General features: G+C 43.3%; 1 protein-coding gene across 8 annotated transcripts in view; it reads right to left on the bottom strand.

The window, feature by feature from the left end:
* The window catches only part of THRB (thyroid hormone receptor beta), a 284,536-nt gene that overhangs the window by 58,690 nt on the left and 202,063 nt on the right, over positions 1-23,783 (bottom strand). For 7 of the 8 annotated variants that reach the window (XM_070433319.1, XM_070433314.1, XM_070433317.1 and 4 more), the window contains one exon: positions 14,481-14,544. The exons of the other annotated variant lie outside the window; for it this stretch is intronic. In XM_070433319.1, coding sequence (XP_070289420.1) covers positions 14,481-14,502 — 22 coding nt within the window. In that variant the 5' untranslated portion in view covers positions 14,503-14,544. The remainder of the gene's footprint in view (positions 1-14,480; positions 14,545-23,783) is intronic. 8 annotated transcript variants of the gene reach the window in all.

The raw sequence follows: 23,783 nt of genomic DNA, 5'->3' as shown, positions 1-23,783 counted from the left end.
GATTAAATTGTTTCCCACCTGCCTGTCTTGTGGAAGAGAATTTAGCATTGCAGGAGGGTCACACTGCTTGGTGCCATCTATTCTATGATGTTTTTACAGTTCAGGAGAATCAAGAGAAGTAAGTGGGATTTCTATTGTCCTTTTCATACCTTTTTTTTTTTTTTTTTTTTTTAACTTTTCAATTACTTAAAATAGAGCTGGTGAGCCTGGGGCTGGAGAGGGGTGTCTGGCAATGGTTCCCCAAAGGCCTGCCTCTCTCCAACCTGCTTGTCCCCATCGAGGGCCAGGTGTGCCGCCTTGTGCCCTCCATCCTCAAATGGCTCATGAGTTTCCAAGCCCTGGTTACTGGAAGTGTTGTTGAGAATCTGCGGCATTTGTATCACCTGGGAGCTTGTTAGAAATGCGGGATCAATTCTGGCCACAGAATTGATGAGTCAGAATCTGCAATTTAATAAGATCGTTGTGTGATTCACGTGCACATTGATGTTTGAGGCACTGTGCTACGGACACAGTCTCCATTTAAAGTAGATAGAATTTGTTAAACATGTGGGTTACCCAATTTAAAATATTTACTATACAGTGAGAAGATTTTTCCCATTCAGGAATCAAAGGGGAAAGTAGTGTTTGATGGATTGCTGGTTAGGGAAGTGAGGATGATGGGTATTTAATGTCTTTATTTCCCAAGTGATTAGCTGATAAATTTGGTTCATTAAATGGAAAAATCCCAAACACCAAGAAATCTGATTAGAATTTCATCTTTTAAAGATTTTCCTCCATAGAGACAGCCAATGAAATAATAAATAGCTAATATTTAATGTATGCTTCCTATATGCCAGGCACCCATTCTGAACACTTGAAATTCAATCTTCACAAAAACTCTGTGAAGTAGAAATATTACCCTCATTTATTTTTAGATGAGGAAAATGGGGCACAGAGAGGTTAAACAACTTGCTCAAGGTCACACAGTGACTAAATGATAAAGTCAGGATCTGAACTCAAGGAGGTCTAGCCAACCACATCAGCCCTTTAGCTGCTTATAGGAAGTCAACACCGAATGATGATGATCATCACAGGCAAAATAACTAAATTCTATGGACTAGAATATATAATGAGAGGTTTGAAATAAAGAGACTAAAGCTCAGAGTGGTCACTTTCTTACTCAAAGTCACCCAGACAGAGGAAGAGCTGAGATGGGTCTTTTGATTCTTTGTCCCATGATCTTTTAATTGAAAACATATGGTTTTTGGTAGACCACAAGGATTTATTGCTCAATCTCAACACTGTTCAAATTCTGACATTTTCACTCTATACCTCAAACACTAAGCAGTTTTTCTAATTAAAATGTATTTTCTTCCAGTAAATTTATCAAACAAGAGACGGCTGTGCACGGAGTGATTCTGTTTCCCAGTGAGGATTTTTCAGAGTTAATGTTGCCTAGCCAGTGTGGCTCAGTGGTTGAGCATTGACCTGTGAACCAGGAGGTCACAGTTCGGTTTGATTCCCTGTCGGTGCACATGCCTGGGTGCGGGCTTGATCCCCAGTGTTGGGCATGCGGGAGGCTGCCAATCGGTGATTCTCCCTCATCATTGATGGTTCTGTCTCGTTCTCCTTCTCCATTCCTCTCTGAATCAATAAAAAAATATTTTTTTAAAAGCTAATATTTGTGGTGGTATGGGCTCTGCCTCCAAGTGACCAAAGAACTTAAAAAAAAGGCAAAAATAAGCAATTAGAACATCCAAGCTAATAAAGAATTGATTTGTGTTCTAGATGCCCATCTGAAAGGTTAAAAGGACAATAAATAATTTAGAACTGACAAAAGGATGATTTCATTTTGAGTTTATGATAGTGACAGCTAACCTGTGTAGAAGGCCTACTATGTGCCAGGCAGGATGCTACTATTTTTTTCTTTTTTAAATATATTTTATTGATTTTTTAGAGAGGAAGGGAGAGGGATAGAGAGTTAGAAATATCGATGAGAGAGAAACATCGATCAGCTGCCTCCTGCACACCTCCTGCTGGGGATGTGCCTGCAACCAAGGTACATGCCCTTGACCGGAATCGAACCTGGGACCTCTCAGTCCGCAGGCCGACGCTCTATTCACTGAGCCAAACCGATTAGGGCAGGATGCTACTATTTTACTCATTACAACAATGGCTGTGAAGGAGGTATTGTCAGCTCATTTCACAGGTGAGGAAACTTTAGCTGAGAGAGCTGAAGATGTTGCCCAAAGCTATAGGTAACGAACAGGAAGCTGTTTTCATAACCGCTATACGTGTACTACATTCTACAGGCGAGACAATTACCCAGAGAAATAAATAATTTCCTCACAAGTCACAAAGCTAGTTAAAAGGTAGTGCTGTGCCTGGAAGCTCCTCAAGATGGGCCAAGCTGCCCTGATGGGAAAGCCTATGGAAATTATGATGGACCATCTCTTAGCACAAATAATGCTTTGGGAGAGATTCATCTATTTCCTCAGGAAACTTGGCGTCAGAAAGCAAAATCTCTCCTCCAAAAGAATGGAGTCAAAGGGCATGTTTATTTAGAAATGTAGGAAGGACATTATGTCCAAATGATTTGCCTGATTTCGACCATAAAACTTCAGTGTCTGAGAACATTGATGCTGAGAACTTGAAAGGCATGATGTTTTAGGGAAAAACAAAAAGGTCACAGCTTAAGATACAAACATTTACAGCTTTATGAAAGTCTGGCCTATTTTCTGACCAAAAGAATGAAAAGTATTGGGCTATTAGCAATTATCCTGTTTGTCTGCCATATGTCTACAGATGACAGCTTTGCAGAGCAAACTGAGCTACTGAAATGGTGGTACCAAAGTGCTCCTCAACCTAAATACATGTTCTCATTGCTATGTTTATTTAGAATGATGTGGCAAGTAAAGTGGCAAGTGTCACGAAATGATCCAAACTTGCTCCCCTAAGCAGAAGGGGCAGTGTACTCCCTGGGACTGCCTCATTTACAGCGGCCTCAATTCTAGGGTTACATTTACCTGGAAAGATGAGAAAAGGGTGGTGGTGGAGGAAGGACACTGTCCAAGTAAGGCAGGAGCTTCCTATATGTCACCTCTGTCTGAGGGTTATTTGGTGGATCCATATATTGATTCAAAAGGAGATACAGAGACTGTAGTTATCATAAGTGCCTATGGGGCTGTCCTAGGCTGGCAGTCCTCAGCCAGGTTTTCTGCCTTCCTGGGGACAGTTGGAAGTGTCCGGAGACATTTTTGGCAGTCATAACTTGATTGTATGTGTGTGCCCTACTGACATCTAGTGGGTAGAGGCCAGGGATGCTGCTAAATATCTTACAATGCACAGGCTAGCCCCCACAACAAAGACGTGTCCATCCCCAAATGTCAATAGTGCTGAAGTTGAGGAAACCAGCCTTAGGCAAAATTGTGAGGTGACTGAGTTGCTTGGGGTCTCTGATTCAAGGTGGTTATGGAATGTATCAAATCCATCCTCTCATGTATTTGAAGTAAGATAACAGGACAGCTGCTTTTGTCTCCTACAGCTTTTCTGGCAGGGATGGTGCATTTGGCCTGGAGGTACTGTGGAGATGGTGGTGGTTGATGATGGCATCTACCATTTATTACTTGAGGCTAGCAATGTTTCAGCCATGGTGCTGAGCACAGCGCGTTATTTCCTTTGACCCTTACACTAATATTGAAATAAAAAAATGATCACCTCCATTTCACAGATGGAGAAACCGAGTATTAGGAAAAGCAACTACCCAAGGTCACAGCTGAAGAGGTAGAGCCACACTGGACCTTAGGTGGACCTAACCACAGGCCTGTGCCCTGGGCCCCTCTGTTGCATTTTAAGGGGTCAGCAATGCAGATATGGTTTGGGGGCATTAAAAATGGCTGGTGCAGAGATAACTAGAGTGAAGATGATATATACCTTCCTGGTTCAGAGGCATATTGTCCTCATCATTTTCCTGGCACCCATGCCATCCTGCACTTAAAAGAAAGACATAAAAGCAAATAAGAGAAATAAAACAGAGCCTCATAGAAAGGATGAAACAAGAGAGTAAAAAAAATAGTCAGGCTTTCAAACAAAACAAATAGAAAGCTGCTCTGTCCTATTTAGAAATCATAGGACGCAATAAAACAAGAGCTGAGAGACAAGGAGTCAAGGAGGGCCATAGAGAGGTGAGGGTCCCCTCCTACACCCCCCCACCCCCGGTCAGGGAGAGCCACGGCCAGAAGACCTAGGCCTCAGCAATGCGGGGGATGCAGACACTGACCTCTTGCTTCTTGTGAGAGGTCTGCACGCTCTTCCCGACCGGTCAGCAAGCAGGAGGAGCCACTGCAGCCTTTCTGCCCTCTGGTCCCAGGGACCCACGTACCACCTCTGAAGACCTTCCTCTGATTTGAAAAGGATGCTTTACAATGTAAAGGCCACCAACCCCAAAGAGGGCTTTCAGCTTTGATGTTTCTCTGTTTACTTTTGTTGGAACCGAACCAGTATTTGTTTGTAGCTCAAATCATTCTGATTTAAGACCTTGCACATTAAACATGACTCACAGAATTCTCACCCTGTCAATTCAATCCCAAACAATAGGAACGACGGAGATATTTTTCTACTTGACCTCTCAGTCTCTCAGACATATCATTATTCCATAAATTATTCTAGCAGGGATTTCCGGGACAAACTTGTCTCCATAGCTTAGATGCATAGGGCCCAAAAAAAAAAAAATCTTATCAAATTTTCAGATTGTGCATTGAAGAAGCAAGAGCACTCACATTTAGCCCTGGCTGGTTTGGCTCAGTGGATAGAGCATTGGCCTGTGGACTGAAGAGTCCCGGGTTTGATTCCAGTCGAGGGCACGTGCCCGGGTTGTGGGTTTGGTCCCTAGTGGGGGCATGCAGGAGGCAGCCCATCGATGATTCTGTCATCATTGATGTTTCTATCTCTCTCCTTCTCCCTTTCTCTCTGAAATCAATAAAAATATATAAAAAAGAGAGCACTCACGTTTATTGAGTGCTTGCTAGTGACAATGACTGTACCATATTACTTACTCATCTAGACTCTGTGCTTTTTTTCTTTTTTATCTCTGCTATTTCCCTAGACAGTTATTTTCAACATTTCTTATCTAATGGCACACATAAACTAATTACTAAAATTCTGCTGCATACCAAAAAAGAAAATATATCTTTGCCAATCTGACAAAAAAAATAGGTGTAATTTTGATTCATTCACACCGGACAGCTACTGTTGTATTGGCTGTTGTCATTTTTTAATTTGACAATCTAAGGGAAAAGAGATCAGTGCCCCTGACTAAATAGTCAGGTATTGCATGTTTAAAAAATCACCAGCTGAAAATCGCCTAGAATCCAATATTGTAGATGCGCTAATATTAAATCTAATTAGAATTTTCTGTTGAAAAAAACTCAAAGAATTTACTAATGTTCTCATTTATGTCAATGATTTCTTGATCTAATTTGGTGCACAGTATCAAATGATTGAAATTCTCATGAATATTTTCATTATGCATTGAGTATGATAGGCTATTTTATATTCACTTACATAGACATCATTTTTGAAGAACGATTTTATAATAATACTGAAAGACGTTTTTGATTAAAGGCAGTGCCAGTAATAATTGGAATTCTGACGGCTTCATTTATAGTTCTATTTAGCTAAATATTATAGGAGTATAATTCCTACTTAGAGTTGAGAAAATTAGAATACAGAATTTACTCATTCAAATAGCTCTTAACTTGAGGTCCATAAAAGTAGTACTGAGGAAAACTATAAGCAATTTATAAAGTTTGAAAAGGCCCAAGAGAAATTATCTCTATATATAAAAGCCTAAGTGATGGTTACAACTGAACGACTGGTTGCTATGATGCGCACTGACCATCAGAGGGCAGACGCTCAACGCAGAAGCTGCCTCTTGGTGGTCAGTGCGCTCCTACAGCCAACGTCCCACGGTCCCTCCCCCTGGCTGGTCCTGATCAACTTGATGGCTGGCCAGGCTGAGGGACCCCACCCGTGCATGAATTCATGCACCGGACCTCTAGTACAATGATATGAGGCAACCTATGCCACTTTCATGAAAAATCTTATGCCTTCTGATTTAAAAAATACACATATATATCTACAGCAATTTTTCCATATATCTGTGCAGTATGGGAACATTGGTCATTTCATCCTGCTCATCAAATATATCAGATTATGTTTGTTCTTGATTACTAAAAATAGGCAATGAATTCTATTAAAAAATGCAGTTTGGCAGGTAAATGTTTGAAACCACAGGATTCAAGGGAGGTGGTGGTGGTGGGGAATAACAAGAGGGTCTTGGCAGGAAGATGAGAACCACAATTTGATGTTATATGAGTAGAATGGAATCTAATGATGAGAAACCAGTGGTTTTTGAAATTTTCTTTTTATTGGCAGCTGCAGGGGGAGCTGATGGTCCAAACACGTAAGTCCTCTGTGGTGACCTTGGGCATGTGACTTCACTACACTGGCTTTTGCCTGCTGATGTGTAAAATGTGAGGATTGGAGAAAATGACTCTGAGCTCAGGGTTAGCATCAAAACAAATGCATCTGCACTCTACCAGCTTGGGGGTTGGACTTGCACAGTAGTGTCCCTTCTACAGCACAGCCAAATTCTAGAGCAAGAATGTCCTCACTGCCAAGACTGGGGAAAAAAGCCAAGAGGGATAAAACAGGGGCCCGGGACTTTCCAGTTTGGGGTGGGGACGGGTGGTGGTGGCAAAGAAAAATAACTCTTGGCTCATTGCAAACAAAATAACATGTTCTTCAGGGACTACATTTTTGTTGGGAAAAATTATTTTCAATTCTTTTGAAGGACCTTGCACCTACATATGTGCAACTGCTGTGGACTTTAGTGGCATGTGGGAGATTAGAGAGGATGATAGGTCCTGACAGAACCCTGGTAGGTTAAGGTTGTTATTTGTGTTAGAAGTTGGGGGAGAGATGTGCTGGGCAATTCTTGGTGACAACAGGCTTGAAGGAGTTCATCGGAATGGTGATGGTGTGATAATGGTGGTCAATGATGATGATGGTAGTAGTAATGATGATGGTGGTGGTGACAATTGAGGTGGGGTGGGGAACAGGGACAATGGAGCTAGGGTTAGGAGTTTAGGAGAAGCCAAAGGTTGTAAAGAGTGGCTTCTTGGAAGAACCCAGGAGTTGTTGGTTAAGAAATCATTTCCTCCCCACAACTCTTCTGCTTCCATATTTCACCCTATAAAGCCTCGTTCTCTTAACATTTCAACTTCCTGGTCACTTGGCTGCAGCTCAAATTTGGAAAGTGAAGTTGTTCTACAACTAATTGTCTTAGAGGCCTCGGGAGTTTTGAGAGAAGATTTTCACTAATCTGGCTGGATTTGGTGTGATTTCATTAACTTGGTCTTTTCATTAACAGTGTCTCTCTCAGGAGAACTTCAGGAAGTTAATGAGACCGCGGAGGGATGGGAGAACAGAGACAATCAGAGCGCAGGAGGCCAGTTTTCTTTAGGTAGACTATATTGCAAGGTCCGATTCTATACTCACTCATATTATATAAACGGTCACTGTTCCTTCTGTTTTCTGTTCCTTTTGCGTTTGTGTTTAAAAAGAAGGGCTATATATTAGCTGTGCAGAAATTCTCGGTTTTTTTATTTCCTCCTTGTTATGGTAGAAACTGGAGAAAATCTTGAACTGAGGTGCTGGTCTCCTCCCTTACCCATATTGGACACCACGGAGTAACTTTCCCCCTCTTCTACCCATTTGTGGGTGACAAGAGAAAATACGTAAAAATTATAAACATTTATGGTTTTCCCTTCCCTTGCTTTCTAAGCTGTATTCCTTAGAAGAGAAATTCTGTTTATTTGCTGAGGGGTCTTAAAAGGGTTGGGGGACTGGGAGAAGAAGGTGAAGGGATTTAGAAGAACAAATTGGTAGTTACAAATAGTTCCAGGGATGTAAAAAACAGCATAGAGAATATAGTCAATAACATTATGATACCTATGTGTGGTGCCAGGCTGGTACTAGAAATAGTAGAGGGGATCACTTTGTACAGTACACGATTGTCTAACCTCTCTGTTGTACACCTGGAACTAATACCAAATAATTATAATATTGAAAGTAGAGTGTAATTGAAAAACTAGAAATTAAAATGAAAAAAAAAAGGGATGTAATGGGAGTGGTGGGGAGAAGGTGCTATAATCTTCAAGGATATGAGCAGCTGGGGCTACCAGGTGAGAGCAGGGAGGATCCAACCTGGAGGGGGAGGGAAGCAGTGTGTGCAGCATCAACACACAAGGATTTTTAGCCTTCGGGATGAGGGGGAGAAGATTACATGAGGTTTCAGCAGTTACCATGAGGAGTGATGCGTGGGAGAGATGTCGGAGGAGGAATTTAAAGATTTTCAGTGTGATGTGTGTAGCAGCCTTGCTTCTGCCCTCAAGGCATTTCCAGGGAAGACTGATGTTTCATTTCTAGCCTCCTTGCAGTGAGATTTTTAAACATTAATTTATTTTTATTGTTGAGAGTATTATGATTATTTTTTAAAGAAGTGACACCATGCTGAGGAGGGAGCTGCTTCGTGGGGTTAAATACCCAAGACATAGAATCAAAGATCCTTTTTGTCATTGGCTCCACCGACAGGCGAGCTAGCTATTTGGGCAACTTGGTAGTTTTCTTTCTCCAAAACTATTTGTGGCAACATATGTATTGTGCATAGAAGGCTCTATGGAATTGAAGGCCACATTTTATTTTTGGCCACAACTGGGGAAACAGGAATTTGGAAGAAACTGAAACACGCCTCCAGATGCCCTTTCAGAATAATTACGCCAGGAGTGTGTCAATCAATATAAAGCCTCCCAGTCCTGGGGTAACATGGGAAAGGAAGCGGAGACCACGTCTGGCTTCGGTGGTTATGTCCTTCGCAGGGGTAACCAGTACAAAGGCCTGGGCTTTGGCTGTCCTGACTTTGGGAGAAGGGACAGAAGAATTTCCAGGTTTTGCCTTCCTTGTCCCCAAAGGCTGGGACTGGGTACTGTGGGTGGATGGTTGGTGCATAAAAGGTAAGTATGAGATTGTGTTTGTTGAGAAAATCTTTGACTTTAACTAGTCATTCCTGTGTTTAATGAAAAAGAACTACATACTGAAATAGAAATGTTAACTCTTTATAAAAAACCCACTCAATTCTGTCCCTCTGTACTTATAAGAACACATTTGTAAGCTTGATAACAAAGGCATAGATCATAGAATGACACCTCTATAGAGCTCACTATATACAAACTAAAAACTTTTGTATGTCAAAGAATGCCATGCTATCATGTTTACAACTTATTAGTAAGTGGTTCAAAATAAAAATTATGCAAGTAAGATAGAAAGAGAGAGGGAAAGAATTAAGCAAATGTGATAAAATGTTAACATTCGAGGACTCTGGGTAAAGGATAGCTGGGAATTATTTGAATTAATCTTGCAACTTTTCTGTTATTAAGGAATTACTTCAAAAGAAGAAAAGATTTAAAAGGTCAAATATTACCATGAGCAAAAAGCAGAGGCAAATACTAAAATTTGAAAAATATTTGTAATATTTGATAGATAATGAATTAATTTCTTAATATACAAATCATAGGAAAAAGACAAATGGCACAATAGATTAGTTAGATGAACAGGTCAGTTACAAATGAAGACCTTTAAGTGGCCACTCAATGTGTGTGCATGTAGTCAAATTCATTACAAGTAAGAAAAATGTAAGTTTTAAAAAGTGTGCTAAAATTTTGCCTAATAAATAGCCTCCTCAAAAATAAACTACCAAAAACAAATCCAAAGTTGGAGAGAATGTGATGAAATGGACGCTGCACTGCTGATGGGTCCCTCAACTGGCCAATGATCTGGTGCAATTCGGCAACAGAAAAGGTTTTTAGAGATGTTCGTTCCCCCTGAGCCAGCATTTTACTTAGTAGAATGTGATCCTGAGGAAATAATCAGAGGTGCAATGGGATGTACAATGCAGTTCGTTATAACATTACTGACACAGCATTATATTAAAAGCTTAACAATTAGGGACTGTCTCATTGTACGATGACTAAGTAGCCACGAACGCAATCGTTTGTGGCATTTATTGACAATGGGAAATGTTAACGACATGTATGCTGTTAACATGTTATGTTATAGTTGAGAGTGTCATTATTTTGCTGCCAAAAACGTTTTGATCCCACGGAAAGACATTGTACTTAGGTTGCAGGGCATGAGTGTAACTGTGATTCTCTTTCTGAAGGGATGATACGGTCATTAGGGAGCAGCTGAAAAGCCCAAGGAACACTTGGAGGGTCACCTTTGAAAAATGACGTGGACTTTACAATAAGATACCGAGTTTCACCAAATTAGATGTTTTGTTCGCCTCTGAAAAATTTGTCTAGTAGGATAGTCTCAAAACACAAATGACCTTGCTCCAGGGCACCCTTTTCCTTTACACCAAGCATGTCAAACTCAGACGCTAACACTCAAAGGCCAAATAAATGAGGCATGTGGCCCACTGGCTGCAAGTTTGACATGATTGCTTTACATCAACCATCAACGTGACCATGTCTTACTTTATGAAAGTGTGATTTATAAGCCTTCAAATGTTAAGTATAGATAACTAATCTTAAAAGTAAGTGGAAGGGGAGCTAGAGATGAATTAGTTTTACTTTTCTCCTTTAATTGATAAGGATTTCAAGATCTAGATGAATTAGGTAACTTGCTTAGTTACTATCCTTAATCTATACTAATAAAAGCCTATGTGATTGTGATGCCCTCATGCTGTAACTACTGATCACCAGGAGGCTGCGTGCGCAGCAGGCGCACGCAGATGGGCGGGACGGCATGCGTGGCGAGGTGCGCGTGGGTGGGTGGGGACTTGACACTGCGTGCATGGCGAGGAGGCGGGTACTGCGGCTCCGAAAGGTAAGGCCGGGCCTCCCGCGGCTCCACACGGTGAGGCCTGGGGTTCTGCCAGCACAGCGGGTCTGGGTCTTGCGTGATTTTGTGCGCGGGGCCCCTAGTATATAATAAATGACTCCAACATTTAATAGAAAAACATAATATCCACAAAGGGGAACTGGACAATAAATGTGAACAACTGAGTTGCAGATGAAATGCAAGTGGGCAATAAACATGAAAATATTTAACCTAAAGGAATAATGGGAGATGCCAGTTAAAAAAAAATCTTTGCAATTCTCCATTTTCCTTAACCAATGTCTCCATCCCAACAAGGAAGCAAACACTCTGAAGATGACCATGAAAGCACATGGGCAACAACAAAGAAAGCTCCTGTCATATCCTTGCAAACACCCCTCTCCTAGACCCGGAGTGCACTCAACAGTAATGCCTTGAGGAAAAAAGACAACATCACAACAGGGCTCAACTTTGTATCACTGATTAATTTCATGAAGCCAGGTTCAGTGCCAACATAATAGATTCTTGTTTCTGGCCTTTAGGAGTCTGAGTTCTTAGTTTCCTTTCCAACCACGGCCAAAAGCCTCAAACTTTGCTATTTAACATTTTAGGTATTCATATCTTAGGACAAACTCCTTTATGCTGTGAATCGTGGTTTTATGCAAAGCAGAGCTCATTATAATGTCACAAATGTTAGTAGAATTCCCCTCAGATTATCTAGGAAGCAGCACTTAATTCTAGATTAATAAAATATATTAAGGCACTTTCTTTATTCTTTATAAATCAGTATTTTCAGTGAGTTATTTCACACAGTCCTAATTTCAAATTAGTTTAAGAAAGCAGTGAGAAAATTTTGGCATGATCTAATTCCATCATAGCTGATATTAAGTCACCCCAGAAAATGATTTTCCATTTGAGTTTATACAAAATATAGCTTTAATAAGCAGTGTGTCTGAGGTGGCTTTTTTTATTCAAAAATGCTGGTCTTCTTAGTTTTAGGAAAAGAGATTCAGTGTTCTTACTCCTGTTCATGTAAAATAATGGTTTTCTTTTTATAAAGGTTAATTGGTTTTCTATACTGCATAACAATAATATTACCTATTACGTTTTTTCAAAGAAGAAATTATGCATATTTGCCCTTTAAATTATGCTCCTAAAGCAAGGGTTTAGTTGCAACACGTTACAACTTTATTATGGTCTCCCTTTAGGTTTTAAAAATAAACATGTAGTACAAGACCACAGCAAAAAAGAGAGAAGAGGCACATTTTTTACTTCATCTACAAACAAAGGAGTCTAAAGTGATAATTTTCTCAGCTGAATACATTAACATACTGGGCATATGTGTGTATGGAGTAGATTCCTCTTGAAAATAGAACTACTGTTAGTTTCTACTCTAAGAAGCAAAGCTGGAAAGCAAAAGCTCACTGGGAGGCAGCTGGGTTTCAACTCAGCCTGCAAGGAAAGCGTTCGGCTTCCACAAGACTGGCTGAAAGCGGGCTTAGTCCAGAATTGTTCTGGAGCGGGCCCAGAGTCCTAGTTCAGTCCTAGAGATCAGCTGTCTTGGTCTTGGAGGTTCTGCTCAACAGTAAGATGTTCTGGACTATCTTGGACTCTGGAACAGGGGTCAGCTAACTCTAGTCCTTGGGCCAAAGCTGGTTTGCTACCTGTTTTGTAAATAAAGTTTTGTTGAGACACAGACAAGCCCATTTGTTTATACATAGTCCATGGCTGTTCATGCTACAGTGGCAGAATGGCGTAGTGTGTAAAGCTAGAGATATTTACTATCTGGCCCTTAAAAAAAAAGTTGCCGACCCCTGCTCTATAAGAATCTAGGATAGATGTTCAGGACCACACTCTAGAACCAACCTTAAAGCAAGCAAAAATCATTGGATCACCCACTTTTACACCAAGTTTTACTATGTTCATGTCTCAGGAGGGTGTGTTTTTTGAGATCATATCTTTGGAGGCTTTTTCAGGGGAGGAGGCAGATTATCAAGGAGTAGAGAGCCACCATGTGTCGAACTTGATCTCACACTGTCCTTGATCAGAGGGGCACTTTCCCTTGGTTTTCAGTACTGTGGTCCGGTGCCTGTGTGCTCACACATGCCTGTGGCTGCAAAGACTTAGGCCACCACTCCTGGTTGAGATTCCCACTCAGAGCAGCAAACATATGGAGGCTTAGCTAAGCTTGATCTACACAAATTTCCCACTGAATGAGCAGGTTTATGACATAGAAAGTGTGAATTTAAGTGGGGAAGAGGATTGGCCAGGTCGTCAGTGGAATAGCAATGGGAGTGGGTACATTGTGATGGCTGTTTATGAGAAATGAGGCGAGAAGGTAATTCTGAGACCCTCACTTCATATGGGTGTGAAGCATTCTGGCATTCTATCTTGTTGCACCAGGAACACAAGTGTAGATGGGTAGAGGCAGGGCAGTGATGCTGGGAGATATAATGTAATGGTCTATGCATAAGGCTTGTAAACTTTCAGAAGGCTGAGCAGCAACTTTCGGCTGCTTCAATTTCTCAGTGCTACTGGGGTATGAATTCTGGGAAGAATTGTCCTGTCCATTTAGTTTGTCACTGGGTGGGGAGGTGACATAAATAGATTATCAAAAGTGAGGGTGTACCCATGACACACAGAAGTCTATGGGTACTGCCCTCCTATCATAGTAACCAAAAGGATAGCCATGGCCAGGTGCTGGGCTGCAAGTTGGATGCAGAGGTTGTAAACTGACAGTCCACGGTTGATTCCAGTGAGCAGACATTTTGACGGGCTCATGAGTTTTTAATATTTTTATATATTTATTGCTTACATTTACAATTGGGGATATTTTATTTAAAACCTGGATTTCTAACTTTTGAAAAGTCAACATCTCTGGACACACAGGGCTTCATCTCTGCTTGTCAGTGATTGCCTAGAGTGGAGGACTGGCTTCTCTTCAGAGGGAAGAGTTTTGTTTATACACCCAATCTGTGTCAGGCCTTGGCATATCTGCCTGGTCCCTGGGGCTTTGAGTTTGCAAACCCTACGCTATGTGTTGCACAAATAATTCGTGCTTTTGCAATCTTATGTCCCTCAGGGGTCATATTGTTGTTCCCCTGTCCCTTGCTAAGAGTTTCTAGCTCACTTTATCTTATGTGGTTGAATCATATTCCATTCTGATTCTACTGCTGAATGGAATAGACAGCCCACTCTGGGGAAGATGCCTGAACTCTGGTCTGAAGAGTGAAGAGCTATTTATTACATTGATCTGAGTGAATGTAAAGAGTGAATGTACTCAGTGATGAGAGTGATCCTAGGATGGCTAAAAACTAGCCTTTGACAGTGAGTTCTCATTTCCTCCCCATCATGTCTGTGGTGATGACACATCTCATAGTTTCTGAAGATGAGAGCATATTTGTAGAGATGTATTCCTGGGATGCACTTGCATTTCATAACACTTGTTGGTTTGGAAATTATTGTTGCTAGGACTCTCAGGTTGGTCTTCTAGACACCTTATGTTCTCAATTAAGTGGAACAAAAACAGAGACACATCAAGAAAAATTAAAAAGCACAGATACCTGTCATACTGTTGGGAGTCATAGGTTAGTAATCATTCTGGACCCCTTTTTTCACTGACATCTCCTACAAAGAAAAAGACAAGAAAAAAACACCACAGGTTATAGCCTGCATTTTCCATAATTTTTTTGTTCCAAACAATACCACATGTGTTAATCAGCAATTTGTTACTCTCAAGTCCGAACTGGGGAAGTTGAAGCATAGGGGCTAGGTCAGTGGTCGGCAAACTCATTAGTCAACAGAGCCAAATATCAACAGTACAACGATTGAAAATTTCTTTTGAGAGCCAAATTTTTAAAATTTAAACTATATAGGTAGGTACATTGTTATTAACTTAATTAGGGTACTCCTAAGGCTTAGGAAGAGCCACACTCAAGGGGCCAAAGAGCCGCATGTGGCTCACGAGCTGCAGTTTGCTGACCACTGGGCTAGGTGATGGGTGGAAGGAATTACACATGAAGCAGAAAGAATCCAGGAACAGGGAAAGAAAATCTTATATTTAGTATTCTAGTACTTTAGTATGACTATACTATTACCATTACCATAGCATTACTAATAGATTAGTATTACTCTTAGTCTATTACTACCATTAGTATAGAATTAATAGTATATGACTATTACTATAGTACTTTAGTATTTAGCAAATTTAGTGCTATTTTCCTAAAATGAGTTCTAGAGTTTTAAAATATGATTTTAAAGTAGGCAGGTGTCTGGGGCCCATTGCATGGGGTCCTGTAACACACAGTGTGGCAGAGAAGGTCCCCTCCAGAGCTATGGCTGGGGCCTGGGGCTCACCAGCCGGTCATGGGGTCAAGGGAGAAAACAAAATCCCAAGAGCTTAATACTAAAGAAAGCTGAGCTGTTTTATTTGCCAGGAAGGGCAACAAATACAGCAAAGAGCCTCACTGAGTAGGTCAGCGGGGAGGAGGGTTGGCGCGATGTGTTAGAAGGGGGAGGGGGACTATGCTAATGAAAGACTGGCAATGAACTTGGCAATGAACTCTGTCCAGGAAGGGTGAGGCACAGGTCTGCATGTCACTGGATAGAACAGGCCGGGAAGTCTCTGGCTAGATCCAGTGAGGGCCCTTCAAAGTTGATGGTCCTTTAACAGCTTGAACATTTCAGGATCAATGACTGACCAGGAGAATGACATTCAGTTTAGGCTCCCAGGCAAATGCTTCTGAAATGGAGAATATGCCTTTTACATGAGCCATTTATTTGGTTGGTCAGTGGAGAGGCCTCGATTAAGAGCCTACTATGTTCAGCCTTGGCTTTATCCAAAGATAGCACTCCAGCCTGTCCACCAGGGGCTTCCAATCTAACAGAGGGAGAGAACCACACTAAAAAACAGATGCGAAAGTGTATATATGTTTTCCCTTAAGTGTCTCGTCAGAGAAGACAGGGACACAGAGGAAGCAGAGGCCATTTCTACCTGGGGTAATCTGGAGAGGCTTCCCAGTGGAGGTGACCCTGGACCCAAAGGCTTTTCTTTTCAGCAGGCCTCCCCCCTGTCGTGATTTAATGCTCTATTCTCACCCCGACACTCCTGAGGCACATGGGCTACTCTGCAAGAATGAGCCTTGTGTAGAAAAACGGGAAACTCCTTTAAATCATGTAGCTTTCAAGCAAGGGAGTAATATGATCAATTTAAGTTTGTGAAGCTTCCCAGCGGCTGCTGAGTGAAAGCAGACCAGCGAGGGGGCCACAGCAGGGGGGAGGGGGGTGGAGAGAGCCGAAAGTGGCCAGTGGTGACAGTGGAGGTGGTGAGCAGAGGGGGAGGGGTTCAAGTGACATATAGGAGGAGGAAATACGAAGACAGTGATGAATGTGCTGTGAGCATTTAATACTGGAATAAACACCCAGGATGCAAATAGGTTAAGATCACAGGCTCTCAGTCCTCAAGGGATTTACAATCCATTTTACAAACTGGCTGAAAAGGCAGAACTATTGGCAAGGAGCAGTTAAAAATACAAGCCACGATGCCATGGGCCAAGGGGCGGTGCTGAGACACTTAGGGCTGAGCCTGCCTCCGGGATGAAAGGTGTGGCTCACAAACAACGTTAAGAGCAAAAGGGACAGCAGCTTGGCACAGGATATATGATGGGGGTGGGGAGGGAGCAGGCCCTGGCAAAGAATGAAGCTGCAAATGTTGTTTAGGGCCCCATGGTAGAGTCTTGAAAGGTTTGCTATCGAAGTTGGACTTGATCCTGTGGGAAACAGGCAGCCATGGAAGGTCCTAAGGGCATGACCCTATTTGAGAAAGATCACTCTGTCAGCGTGTGGAGGAGGCTAACCCTCTGGGGGCACCTCTGCGTGGGATCCTTGCTGTTTTTCTGACTTCATGTTCAAGGTCAAAAAGCTAGATCGACAAGGCCCACAGAGAACACCCCAACTCCGTCTTGTAAAGCTCCAGTGCACTCGCCCTGATGGCACGCCCGTCATCCCTGTGTGTTTCCATTTTCCCCACAGAAACTACAACATGGAAAGGACAACTGTAAAAATGACCCCTTTAAAAATCTCTCCATATGGACCTACTGAGTCATTGCTTAGACAATCTGTACATAATTAAAGTGAAACACTGCACCTTGTCCCCGCTTGGCCATCGCCACTGCTCTGCCTATGGCATCTGGAAACGCAGCTGGTGAAGGCAAATGGCCGTCCTTTCAGTGGGCCACAACCCACACTAGGAGAGCAAAGGGGTTGTGGAACTCTGCTGGGTGCCTCTTGCCCCCACTTTGAAAAAGTACCCTTTCCCTCCTAGAGTTTCCTTTCCATCCCCTCCCCCTCAAAGGGAAACACCTCTTCCCATCAAACCTTTCACCCTGACATTCGGGAAACATTTTTAAGAACAAGTTCAACCCCAGACATGGAGGAGAGACTGGACTGGAGTCATTCCAGGTGGTTTGGAGTCTAGGCTCAGTAGTTTGGCCATCTTGGACAGGTTGTTTAATTCCCTGAGCCTCATCTGTAAAGTGAAATCACAGTTCCCACCCTTTAGGTTACCATGGGGACCAAGGGAATTTGAAAATGCTTTGTAAATATAAGAGTAGTTATTGGAATATTTCTTCATTATTATAGTTACTGTTATTATGATCTCCTCATCTCCTGACCAGCCTCAATCATCCCTAAGGATGGGAAATTGGAACTATGATCTGGCCTCCACTTCGAAGGGTCCTGAGGTGGTTTAAAGACTCATAGAAGCACAGAAGCCGACTGCCTAGACCAGTGGTCAGCAAACTGTGGCTCACGAGCCACATGGGGCTCTTTGGCCCCTTGAGTGTGGCCACGAAGTATCAATCGCACTGTACGTGTGCGCCCGCACGTGGTATTTTGTGGAAGAGCCACACTCAAGGGGCCGCAGTTTGCCGACCACTGGCCTAGACCCATCACTACACCAAGATAAAATGGAGGTGGAATTCCTCCCCTCCCCACTGCCATTCTCCTCTTCTAAGACTGAATTTTATGTTGTTGTTGTTGTTTTTTAATTCCCCCCCTTTCAAGGTTACCTTTCATGCTCATTTAAATTTGTTTTGAGGGGCAAGGAAGGTTGGGCACACAGATGAATGTGCACCCAATTTTATAGCATCCTTAATGCAGTGGAGTTGTCCTTGCCTGAGATTTTTGCATTTTAATAGTAAATCTAACATCCAAGGAAGTGAATCTATATATATAAAAGCCTAAGTGACTGTTCCAACTTGTTTAAAGAATGACTGGTCGACTGGTCGCTATGACATGCACTGACCACCAGGGTGGTCAATGCAGGAGCTGCCCCCTGGTCGTCAGTGAGCTCCCACAGCCAACCTCCCGAAATCCCTCCCCCCTGGCTGGCCAACTCCGATCAGGACTGGGTGAGACTCCCCGATCAGCTCTGATCGCTGGCCAGGCTGAGGGACCCCACCTGTGCATAAATTCATGCACCTAGTATATAATGGTTGAATTTCTGATGATGGCAATAACTTTGAGAACTCAAAGAAAAGAGATAAGGTATACTCAGATCATACCACACTATAATCCACCTTTTCCACTGGTAAAACTAACCCTTTTTGGGTGTAGTATAAAAAATAAGAACAATTTTTTTAAAGCCAGCACAATTAGACTGGGGATGAGGCTGGTTAAAAAGGAACCTATGACTCTGAGTTAATAAACATGGAAACATAGTAGGAGCTCTGCCTTGTGCTGTGGCGCAGTGTTAGTCCTAGTGGACCACCTCCTAGAGCAGAAGGCAGGGTCAGAATTCCTCTGCCGGGGATGGTGGGAAACTAGGGTCCCACATAAAAGACATCAGCAAATGACTATTGAATGGCAAAGCTATAATTTGCGTTTCAGATTTTCGGTAGTCACTGTGTTTTGCCGTGAGGGAGTGAGACAATACAACCAGGATCTGTGGTTGAAATTGAGCTTAATTTGCTGTGGCTGATTATTTTGTTCTTAATCGTTGCAAAATGATTAATCTTTACTCCTACCCCACCCACCTCTTTTACTTCAAGCTCAACAACTTCATGATGGAGCTCATTTCTACTCTTTATCATAACCCATGTCCATGCCACATCATTATCACCTTCTCTCCCTCTCCCCTTCTCTTTTTCCTTCTCTATTCAGGCAGTCACCATGGCATGGAAAGAGTGTGGGCCCAGCCACTGACCAACAGAATGACAGAAGGGATGTTAAGAGCCATGGGTTGCATTCCCAAGCTATCAATATGTATAAGGCCATTCACTACACAGGGGAATGCATGAATTAAATAGGATAGGTGCACTTGACACATAGAATTCTTCCATCCTCGTGTGCCGGGTTCTGGGGCTGTAGCCTGAGTAAGTTCCTGTTTCTGCTGTGAGGACTAGGTCAGCAGTGGGAGGGGGGCTCTTGGGGCCAGAGTGGGCTTTAAAACAAACACAAAAGCCCCTGTGAATATAAAGCAATCTGCTGCCACATCTAAGTTATTGGCACACTGAGTGAAACTTGGAACAATTTCTAGCCACATAACACAGTGACGGAAAAGTCAAGAAAAAACCAGCCAGTAAAAGTTTTATGAGGCCAACGCTAAAAGAATCAGACTGAGTGCCTGCTCTGTTTATAGTGTATTTTCCTTGTAGCTACCTTTTCTCTACAGGTGGACTATCATCTCCGAATGTTTCTAAGAAATGGAAACTAGCCCTAGCTGGTTTGGCTCAGTGGATAGAATCGGCCTGCAGACTTAAGGGTCCTGGTTTCGATTCTGGTCAAGGGCACATGCCTGGGTTGCCAGCTCCATCCCCAGTGTCTGGTGTGCAGGAGGCAGGCAATCTATGATTTTCTCTCATCATTGATGTTTCTGTCTCTCTCTCTTCATTCCTCTCTGAAATCAATAAAAATCTATTTGAAAAAAGAAAAGAAATGGGAGCTAGTCTCTTTAGAGGAAGCAGATGGGTGGCTTAGAAACAACAGATGCCCTGTTGGTCAAAGCAAGTAGTTAAAACTGACTCTACTGACACCTGGTGGAGAGTAGGGTAGCTTTCCTGTGCCAAAGAAAATAAAAGTGTGTGTGTGTGTGTGGTGTGGTGTGGTGTGGTGGTGTGTGTGTGTGTGTGTGTGTGTTTCGGAGGGGATAGAAACACATTCATCATGTCCGGGGAGTTAAATAACTCTGGAGGAATGAGGGTGTTACACAGAACCACCAGATGCCTGAATATATAATTGTGGTTAGATGACTCACTGAAACACGTGCATGAAAAAAACAAACAAACAAGAATGTGAAAATAAAACATTAGGAGTAAAGCAAATAATTTATTACTGACTTCTCAAAAGTGTTTTCTGATGAATAAGACAACAAAGAACCCACTCTTGCCCCCAACCCTGGACAGCTTCATGAGAAAAGACTCTAGCACCTGATCACTTGAAAGAGCTATCTACATCCCAGGATGCTACCTCCTCCAGACTGAGCTAATGCTTTGCTGCCTTTAGAATCCACAGTAAGCTCATTGCAGATTTTCAATTCTGGGATAAAAAGAAGAATCTTCCTAAAAAGGTGTTGGGAAGACTGCTTTGCCCCTAAAATTCCTTGAAGATGAAATAAAAATCTTCTGGCAAATATAGTTATAATTGGTTATTACTTAAATGCCAAGTAGTGGGCGGGGGAGGGGGACTACAGTGCAGAGTCCCTACAGAAATATACTTCATAAACTTTACACGGTCTCCATTTCCCGGTCATTGGCTTCTTGTTCGACACTGCTTGAAGAAGGTTCCTTTGGCTAAGTTTATTGGCAAATTTCTATGGTTCCCTGTAAGGTGTTATGTACATACTACAGCACACACACAGACTAGATTTAGTCTTTCAATAATCTGCTTTAAGGGTGATTTTCAGGAATGCACCAGAGCAATTATTAACCAAAGTTTGTAAGAATTAACCCATTGTGTTTAGGTGATAAAGGGCTGGGACACCAAATGAGAATTTAGGATATTATTATTATTACTAGAGGCCCGGTGCACAAAAATTTGTGCACTCGGGGGGGAAGAGGGGGTCCCTCAGCCCGGCCTGTGCCCTCTCGCAGTCTGGGACCCCTCGGGAGATAATAACCTGCTGGCTTAGGCCTGCTCCTGAGTGGCAGAGGGCAAGCCCAATCCCTAGGTGCAGCCCCTGGTCGGGCTCAGAGCAGGGCTGATTGGGGAGTTGGGGCGCCGCCCCCTGTCATGCACAGAGCAGGGCGGATTGGGAGGTTGCGATGCCACCCTCAGTCACGCTCAGGGTAGGGCTGATTGGGGGGTTGGGGCACCGCCCCCTGTCACACTCAAGGCAAGTTCAATGGGGAGGTTGTGGCGCCACCCCCTGTGATGCACAGAGCAGGGCCAATCAGGGGGTTGGGGCGCTGCCCCCTGTCACTCACAGAGCAGGGCCCATCAGGGGGTTGGGGCACTGCCCCCTGTCACTCACAGAGCAGGACCAATCAGGGGGTTGGGGCACTGCCCCCCCCCCCCCCCCATCACGCACAGAGCAGGGCCCATCAGGGGGTTGGGGAGCTCCCCCCTGTCACGCACAGAGTAGGGCCGATAGGGGAGTTAGGGCACCGCCCCCTGTCACCCACAGAGCAGGGCCAATCAGGGGGTTGGGGCGCCCCCACTGTCACACTCAGGGCAGGGCCGATGGGGAGGTTATGGCTCTACCCCGTCACACACAGAGCAGGGCCCGTGGGGGGGAGGGGTTGGGGCACCACCCCCTGTCACACACAGAGCAGGGCCGATCAGGGGGTTGGGACGCCACACCCTGTCACACACAGAGCCGCAGGGCGATCAGGGGGTTTGGGCGCTGCCCCCTGTCACGCTGATCTGGTGCCAGGAGACCTCTCGGCTCCGCTGATCCCGGTGCTGGGAGGCATATTACCCTTTTACTATATAGGATAGAGGCCTGGGGGCTGGCTGGTTTGCCCTGAAGGGTGTCCTGGATCAGGGTGGGGGTCCCCACTGGGGTGCCTGGCCAGCCTGGATGAGGGGATGATGGCTGTTTGCAGCTGGTCACACACCCTTCAGGGTGGGGGTCCCCACTGGGGTGCCTGGCCAGTCTGGGTGAGGGGCTGAGGACTGCTTTCAGGCTAGGGGTTTTGACTGAAGCTCCCAACCACTCCTTTTTTTCTTTTTTTTTTTTTCTTCTGGGCCAGCTTTAGCTCTGGCTCTAGCTCTGAGGCTTCCGCTGCTGGTTTGTTTGCCGTTCTATAATCGAAACAATGTATAACTTCAGCTCTGAGATCCCAGCCGGCTATATTTGTTAGAATGTTTCAAACTGCCAGCTCAGAGTCCGGCAAGTCAGGCGGGGAACGTTGGAATCTGCAGTCACTGGAGCAAGCAAACCTCACGTTCGCTTCCAGCTGCCTGGCTGCCGGCTGCCATCTTGGCTGACAGTTAATTTGCATAAGGATACGCTGATTAGCCAATCGGAAGGGTAGCGGTTGTACGCCAATTACCATTTTTCTCTTTTATTAGTGTAGATTTTTAATCAAAGGAACCATAGTTAAGGGATGAATTAGGGAGTTGGGCTGAGTAGATCTAGGTATGAAGGTTAAGAAAAAAAGAAGAAGCCTGTAAAAGATTCATGTATTTACAATTTTCTTATAGTTTTCTCCCTGACATTTAAGTTAAATTTAGAATATATATATTTCCTTAAATGTTCTGGCTCTACATGATTATGACCAGAAAGTGTACAGTTAAAATATACTTCCTCCTGGTGTCAGTGATTCTAGAATACTGACATTCCCAACTTTCTCAAACCATGTCACCCTCAGTATTTCAGTAATTTTCTTTCACAGTCAAAGGAAATACTTAAACATTGTATTTATTAATGAATTAGGTCCAAATAGCCTAATCGTATTTGTGTGGTGTCTGACAGTTACTTGTTTCCCTCAAAATTTAAACACATTCCTATGGGTTTGCTGTGACACTCCCAGGGTGCCTTGGTATAGAGTTTGGGCACTATGGCTGTAAGAGTTTGGAAAATCAGTGAAAAGTTCAAAGGTGTGGTTTACATGATCTTATTTTGGTACCATTGTAATTAGCTAGTTATTAATAATAGGAAATGAGCAAAGGGGAGATCAGATATTATAAGCATGGCCATTTGGGCAGCTTCACCAGGAAGCTGCAACTTTACACCCAGGGAACCACCGATCCACTCCTGCAGATCACTGGAGGAAGGGACTGGACAGAGGGTAAGATAGGTGCAATGAGTCAGGGTGATATAGGGCAGGTGCTTGTCAGTTAAACCTGGAAACAAAGATAACTGATTAGAGGGGTTGAGACCCCTGTAAGTCCATGAAAATTTGAGAATACGTAATTCCCCCAGACAAGGAGCTCTTGTCTTTCCTGGTTCTTGTGGCTCTTTTGCCTTCGCTCATGTTCCCTCCATAGTCATGTGGACCCCCACATGCAGCGGACTGATGGATCAGCTGGAAACACGAACTAAGCTAGCCTGATGCTGGATTGGACTGTGCCCCAACATGGAATGGAAACTCTGGCAACAGCTTTAATTCTAGCCCTTCCAAAGACACAGCTGGTGGGATGAAGGGAAACGAGACCTTGGAAACCAGGGATTTAACTCCTTGCAAATAAATGCCACTCATTCTCCTGTGCAAGTCTCAGAAAATTCTTTTAAATCATGACATCGCAAGAAACCTACTTCAACCAGCAACTGGTAGGGATGAAGAGAGCTCCCACTAACATCAATTTCCCCCCTTACTCTTTGTATGAGACCATGCCCATATAATTTTACCTTTTAGCTGCATACAGCTAAGTGAGTCAGCCTGCCTTACTATTTTGGAGTAGAGAATAAAAGAATGAGACACAGA

Source organism: Myotis yumanensis, unplaced genomic scaffold, assembly GCF_028538775.1.
Source record: "Myotis yumanensis isolate MYYU_CA2020_CCGP unplaced genomic scaffold, mMyoYum1.0.hap1 SCAF_14, whole genome shotgun sequence".
Lineage (NCBI taxonomy): Eukaryota > Metazoa > Chordata > Mammalia > Chiroptera > Vespertilionidae > Myotis > Myotis yumanensis.
Note: the sequence above shows the minus strand (reverse complement) of the source record. Positions and strands in the feature narration are given on the sequence as shown.